This window comes from Zea mays, chromosome 8 (assembly GCF_902167145.1).
Source record: "Zea mays cultivar B73 chromosome 8, Zm-B73-REFERENCE-NAM-5.0, whole genome shotgun sequence".
Classification (NCBI taxonomy): Eukaryota; Viridiplantae; Streptophyta; class Magnoliopsida; order Poales; family Poaceae; genus Zea; species Zea mays.
Genome location: NC_050103.1, coordinates 24,310,643 through 24,317,712, shown reverse-complemented (window position 1 = coordinate 24,317,712; position 7,070 = coordinate 24,310,643). Strand labels below are relative to the sequence as shown.

Here is a 7,070-nt window from a genome sequence, read left to right as displayed (position 1 = left end):
AGCTAAACAAAATTGTTTACGAATGTTGCGCAATAATGTGACTTCGGGGGCATGAACAACCCACCACATTCCACGTGAGTACAAGTTCTAGCATATCTGGCGTGAACATGTGTGTTGCCATCACGGATACGACAACACAACAAGCCTTCGTAACAAGCGCAGCAGGTGCAGTTGTGGCTCGGCAGACAGACTGTGCCTGCAGGGCATGTGAAAAATATGCGACCTGGTGATGCGGATCCGACTCAGCGGTGGCGGTCCAATTAAGCGAGGGTGTGACGTAGCAATCACATGATACAGCCAAGTTCGTACGACACAAATATTGTATCTTGTTGCATGGGCGCAGCCAATGCTCGGTCAATGCCATAACTCAGTCGATTAGTAACGTAGCCTGATCGGCATGTCTGATTACCCACTATACAATTTAATCGTTTGCGCGTGAGTCCGGACAAACGATGAAGTTTTATTGGCTACGAAAAAGTTAGAAGCACTTTAGGGGGGACAGTTGAAGACAAAAAATCCATGTTTTTTCAAAATAAAACTTAATTTAAGGGAGACTTTTGAGAGCTCTTGGAGATGCTCTTTACTTGCTACCAGAGACGGAGGCATCGGTGGGTGCGTGCGGGGCTCAAACCCCCCTCCCACACAAACACCGTTTCCGAGCCTGTCTAGAGGCTCTCCTAAAATCTAAAATATACACAGTATAATGTGGAAGATGCTTTTATACCGTGGCGGTTTAGTTCAGCCTCTTCTAATTTTTGTATTTGGCTTTGTCCGTGCTTGTTAATAAAAAGGCTTTGTTATTATTGATCTAGCCATTCATGCCCTTTTGCATAGGTCAGATGCATTAATAAACCTAAACAACCATTTTAAAGAAACTCATATACCAACATGTGGAAAAAATTTGCGCTCAATCTTTAAACACGGCTCTTGGCTCCTCACTGAAACTACAACCACGTACTGTAACAGCAAACTACCACAGACACGGAGCACTGACTACGTGGAAATCCTTGCAGTACTGAGCACGGTGCCAGTGACCAGCCCCGTTCTAGAAGTAGCTAGTAGCGCCACCCCCACACGCACACCTACTCAGCTACTCTTGCCCTCTTTGGTAGATGACCGTATCATAATACTGAATACATACGTCATAATAAACAAAGGCGTTCCAGCCACCATAACATGCACACCTGTTCCGTTTACTGTCTCAGTCTGGCAGTCTCCCACGGCTTCCCTCCCGCATGCGAGCGTCAGTCAGGCTCTTGATGAATTGTTCCGTGGATTGGATACTTTGAAAGGACAAGGTTGTGGTTTGGTTGGTTTGCCAGAATCGTTCAACGACCATCATTTCTGCGGATGAGGAGCGACTAATTATACGGCCAGGTGTTGATGCAAACTTGCGTCGAATTATATGGGATCTATGTATCCGATCTATGCTTTTCTGATCCGTGTGCGTGCTTTTTAGTTCTCGTGGTACATATGCTGTGCCTGTGATCATCATGAACCACACGGTCTGCGTCTGCGAGACCTTTCTGAAATTGAACGAGACACTCACCGCCACGTAGTCGCAAAAGCCAGTTTTTGCATTGTTAAACACATTTTTTTTTGCAGCTGACATGACACGCCGCGTTGGCATTCAGAGTATCAGTAGTAGTCTCCTTCAAACAACGCACAGCTAATTCTGACTGGTTGATGTACGCACACGTACATTTGTCATGCAGTCGCCTCCGTGTATCGTCTTGTGGTTCTTTGTAATCATCTCCTGGCTGCATTATGTCAAGTCATCTGCACGATCGTTTTTTCTTTCTCGTGCATTGCATAGGCCCTGTTCAAAGCCTGCATAGTTCATCCACCCATCGTGCTGGACGAGTACTACTCACCAGGGGCCCCTTATCAAGACTCACTTCACCTTTGTTAGCTGGGTTAAGTCAGCTAATAGACTAATTGTTACCCTGAGTTAATTAACATTTATTTCGATTATTAGCTACGAATGTTTAGAACCTCTACGGCTAATTTTAGTCGCTAACTATTAGCTGCCTTACGAAAAAAATCAAGAAGCTAGATCAAATAACTTTTTAGTTTTATACTTTTGTTCCAGTAAACGAATAAAAACAATAGCTGGTAGTGTTTTTTTTTCTTTTCGTTCTACCTATAGGGAGCTCAAACAAAACTAAGTGACCGACACATCGACAGACAAAAAATCCCAGCAAAACAGGTGCACCACAACAATGCAAATCCCCTAGCTTAGCTATTACATAATACCTATTATTAGTATTAGATACCAGCGCACACAAAATTTACATTCCTTTTGACCCTTTCACCCTTCTGGCACGTATAAGCATGCAACAGTGCTGCCATGTATGGATGCTCCCGGATACCATACAGGCATACACAACACTACTGCCCGAAAAATACAATGTATAAAACCCCTTCTCGCGTACAGTACGTACTCTCGCAATCCCCTTCTGCATGTATTTCAGTATTTGTGTGTGTATATAGGCGTAATACTCAAGTACATACGCGGCAGTAGTAATGGTAATGGACGACGACGAGCTTGCGTTGCACTTGCATGCGCGTGCACGCACACGAGCACGGATGGAACGCGCGCGCGCCGGCCACGATCTCATAGGCTCCGAGAGCGCTCGTCGGACTGAAGCAGCGTGGGCTCGTCCTCGTCGCACACGAGGTCGCGCAGGCTGGGCCTCAGCCGCGCGCGGAAGAACTCCTCGTAGTCGGCGGCGCCGCCGGACGTGCGCCGGACCTCCACGACCAGCAGCTCCGGCGTGAGCTCGTAGATCTCCGCGGCCACGGCCAGCGCGCCGTGCTCGCCCTCCCGCGTCCCCTCAATGCTGACCGAGCTGTCGTCCCTCCCGCGCACCGCCATGCCGGCCGCCGACGCGGCCGCCTCCAGCGCCGCCAGGACCCGCTCCGCGGGGGCCGCCGACACGAACCGCGCAGCCGCCGGGTGCGGCGGCTGCTCCGGGGCGCCGCCGCCCTCGAACAGGCCCGACAGGTCGAACCCCCTCGAGAAGGAGATGATGTCGAACGCGTTCAGGCTCGACCGCCGCCGGCTGCTGCTGCTGCTGCTGCTGCTGCTGCTGCTCCCGCCGCGCGCTTCCAGCTGCAGCAGCGACGGCGCCGACGCGCACGACGTCAGCCCGGCGGCGACCCTTCTCGGCTTCTCGCGGCCAGCGGCGGCGGCGTCCGCCCGTGGTGTGTCCGGCTCGGGCGGCGAGGTGGACGCGTCGTCGTCCAGGTCGAAGCGGGTGAAGGAGCGATCGTCCTCGACGCGGAAGGAGAAGCGGCGGAAGCCGACCTTGAACCACTCGTCGCCCATGATCTCGGCGGCGGTGGCGCGGCGCGGCGGGCTGGTGTCGAGGACGCGGCGCAGCAGGCGGGTGAGCCCCGGCGAGAACCACCTGGGGCAGCGGAACTCGCCCCTGTGGATCTTGCGGTACATGGCCACGAGGTTGCGGTCCCGGAACGGGAGGTATCCGGCCGCGAGCACGAAGAGCACGACGCCGCAGGACCAGAGGTCGGCCTTGGCCGCGTCGTAGCCGCGGCGGGAGAGCACCTCCGGCGCCACGTACGCGGGGGTGCCGCAGAAGGTGTGGAACAGCCCGTCGTGCCGCATCTGTTCGGCCACCGCGGACAGCCCGAAGTCGGTGACCTTGAGTTCGCCGGCGTCGTCCAGGAGCAGGTTCTCGGGCTTGATGTCCCGGTGGTACACCCCGCGCGCGTGGCAGAAGGCCACGGACGACACCAGCTGCTGGAAGTAGCGCCGCGCGTCGTCCTCCCTCAGCCGCCCCCGCGCCACGCGCGCGAACAGCTCGCCCCCGCGCACGTACTCCATCACGAAGTAGATGCGCAGCTTCGTGGCCATCACCTCGTACAGCTGCACGATGTGCGGGTGCCGCACCCGCCGGAGCACGGCGATCTCGCGCTTGATGTGCGCCATCAGGCCGGACTTGAGGATCTTCTCCTTCTCCATCACCTTGATGGCCACCTCCTCGCCAGTGCGCACGCTGCGCGCGTGGTACACCTTGGCGAAGTTGCCCTGCCCCAGCAGCTTCCCCACCTCGTACCGCCCCAGCAGGAGCGCCGGCTTCTTGGACTCCCGCCCCCCGCCGCCGCCATTGCTGCTTCCTCCCTTGCCTGCCATCCTAACCATTGAAGGTTTGACCGACCAGTAAGAGCTACCTTCACTAGCTAGGCTAGCTGCTGCAGCGGCAAGGATCACCGGAGATGGATAGGTAGATGATGACGTGTGTGTACGAGTGAGGAACGGAGGGAGGGAGGAAGAGAGAATATGATGGATGAAGTTGAGGTGGCATATATAGAGAGTGGGCTCTTAAGAAAAGTTTGACTTTTTTTTGGAGATCTTCTATTACGTACTTTCTTTTCATAATTTGAATTTTCTCAAGAAAAGTTAAACATTTTTTTGGGTACAGGTATGGTGTGACCGTGTGATGTGGTGGGAGAGCACTAGTTCAGTCATGGCTGACTCGGATCTCTCCATGGCCGTTGGATGTGGATCGTGATGCTATCCGGGCCGCCGCTGGTTCTGGGTAAGGCTAGCTTACTGTTGTCCTGCGTGGTCGGTGATCTGGTGCCGAATTTTTTGTTTTTTAGCCCTTTTTTTGACAAAAATTTACGTTTGGACCCTCAGAAATTTTATTTGCAAGTTTGGACCCGATGCTCGGCGTCATATGCTGTGGCGCCGAGATAACACAGCTCGGCGCCATATGCTGTGGCACCAAGGTCTGACGTGGCATCAACGGCTACCTTCGCCTAGGGCTGACCTGGCATCGACGTGGTGGCCGAATTTTTTGTTTTTAGCCCCTTTTGTGACACAAATTTACGTTTGGACCCCCAGAAATTTTATTTGCACGTTTGGACCCGATGCTCGGCGCCATAGGCTGTGGCGCCGAGGTAACACAGCTCGGCGCCACAGCCTATGGCGCCGAGCTGTGACGTGGCCATGGCGGGCAGGGATGACGTGGATGTCCGCGTGGCACCTAGCTCGGCGCCACTGTTACTCTTCACTTATTCTACACGCGCTCCTCGCTGTTGCCTACCACCGCCGCCCTCCCCGCCATTGCCGACCACCGCCGCGCTCCGCCCTCCCCGCCCGCCGAGCGCCGGCGACCGCGCTCCCCCGCTCCCCCCGCCCCGCCCGCCGAGCGCGCCAGGCAGCGGCCGCCGAGCTCGCCGCGTGCCCCAGCCACCGCGCCACCGGCCCGGCCCGGCCACCGGCCGCCGCGCCAGCTCCCGCCCCGGCCGCCGCGCGCACCCGGCCCGGCCGCTACCGCTAGGTATTTTTTTAATTACTTAGTTAGTAAATTGTTAGCTATTGTTAGGGTTTAGTAATTAGTTAGCTATCCACTTATTTATTGTTTAGTAAATAGTTAGATATTTTCTTGTTAGTGTTTATTAAAATAGTTAGCTAGTTTCTTGTTTAGCATATTGTTAGTGTTTAGTAAATTCTTAGTGATTATATAGTTAGCATTTTGTTTAGCGCATTGATATTACATGTTTTCTGTGTTGGCAACCATCGTGTTGTCGTTTATTTGCAGGTTCTATAAACATCATTTTACAGGGGAGGTGCTGCCAAATTTTTTATTGACAATAGTTTTTTTTGTACGTAGGTGTTCGTCCGACTTGACCTTCTCCACCGTTAGCTGGACTCGTACGCGATCTCAGGTATACATTGTTTTCGTACATTATTCATAGATTATGTAATTTCGTTTGATGTGTTCATTTAATATTTACTATATAGTTATTAGTTAATATATATTTATTACTTAGTAAGTTTGTAGGCTTAAGTATATAGCCATTATTGAGTTAGTAATCTATTTTTGCAATAGATGGACAGCCTAGTAACACTATACCATGGAGGAAGGGTGGAGATAGATGCTTATGGGAATGTTACTTTTGATGGTATGAAGATCGTGACCATGTTGTTCGATGAAAGACCATCTTTTGACAAGATTTTCGCTCGAGCTTGTGAGGAGATTAGTTGCGACATAAACGACCCTAGAATATCAATTCAGGGTTTGTTGTCCCATATTACATATGGAACAGTTGTCCGACGGTTGATCTCTATTACCTCAGAAGATGATTAGGTGATATATTTAAGAATTGTGAAGACGATGGTTCCACCATGTTTGGATGTGGTTGTTCAAAAGTTACCTGTTAGTCATTGCGATGGTCCAGTCGGGTTGTCTCCACAAATGCCAAATGCATCTCGTATTGAAGGTCCTTTGGTAGAGCTTCATGAAGAAGTCGTTGTTGTGCCCGATGCTCAATCGGGGCCGCACGAGTATGGGATTTCTCGTCCTCTTCCTGGCGTTTGTGGGGCTTCTAATCCGGTGGTACCCCCCCCCAAGAGATCCCATTGACCCAGGATCCAGTTCACGATCATCCTAGTAAGTGTCTTTGACACGTTGTTCGTATCCATCGTTATTTCGTTTGATTAGACTTTTTAATGTGGTTTTTCTTGCTTCGACCCGATGCAGGATCTCCACATATCGATAATGGTGCTTATCTTGATGTGCCTGTGTCATATAATATGGACAATATATGCAGGGCATCCAATAGTGTTGATGTTCAGATTGAGGATAAGGAGGAGCCATAGGAGCCTGCACAGGCCTTAGATTCTGATGATGGCCGTCCGGTTCAAGAAATGACCGAGCAAGAAATTGAACTCATAAGACGTTTGTGTCCGGAGCGTGACCCTGCAGTACATGAATTTAGCAGTCTAAGTCATTCCACCCGTGCATATGCTGAAGGACGTGATGATGAACTGCTAGAGGCTCCGGATAACGCCGACAGCATTGAGATTAAGGTAGGCTTACTTTTCAAGGACCTGCCTACACTAAGACGATGGCTACAGGAATATTCTACACCGTGTAATACTTACTCCTCGTGAGTGGTTCGTGGTAGCCGGACATCGGCTTAAGCCCACAGCTGCTTACCGCTGGGACCAGGTCGAGGAGCCATTCGCACGACACCAGCGCGCTTACGTGGAGTACTCAAACAAGCTCGACGCACTTACTCCTTCGATGGTGAGTTGT

The 7,070-nt window shown here is 51.9% G+C and overlaps 1 protein-coding gene across 1 annotated transcript; it reads right to left on the bottom strand.

Annotated features, from left to right (window-relative positions):
- Window positions 1-2,238: 2,238 nt before the first annotated feature.
- On the bottom strand, window positions 2,239-4,335 carry LOC103634959 (putative CBL-interacting protein kinase 13). Its single transcript, XM_008657532.2, has one exon. It carries the CDS (start codon window positions 4,163-4,165, stop codon window positions 2,618-2,620), a length of 1,548 nt encoding a protein of 515 aa, XP_008655754.1. The 5' UTR covers window positions 4,166-4,335; the 3' UTR covers window positions 2,239-2,617.
- Window positions 4,336-7,070: the final 2,735 nt, after the last annotated feature.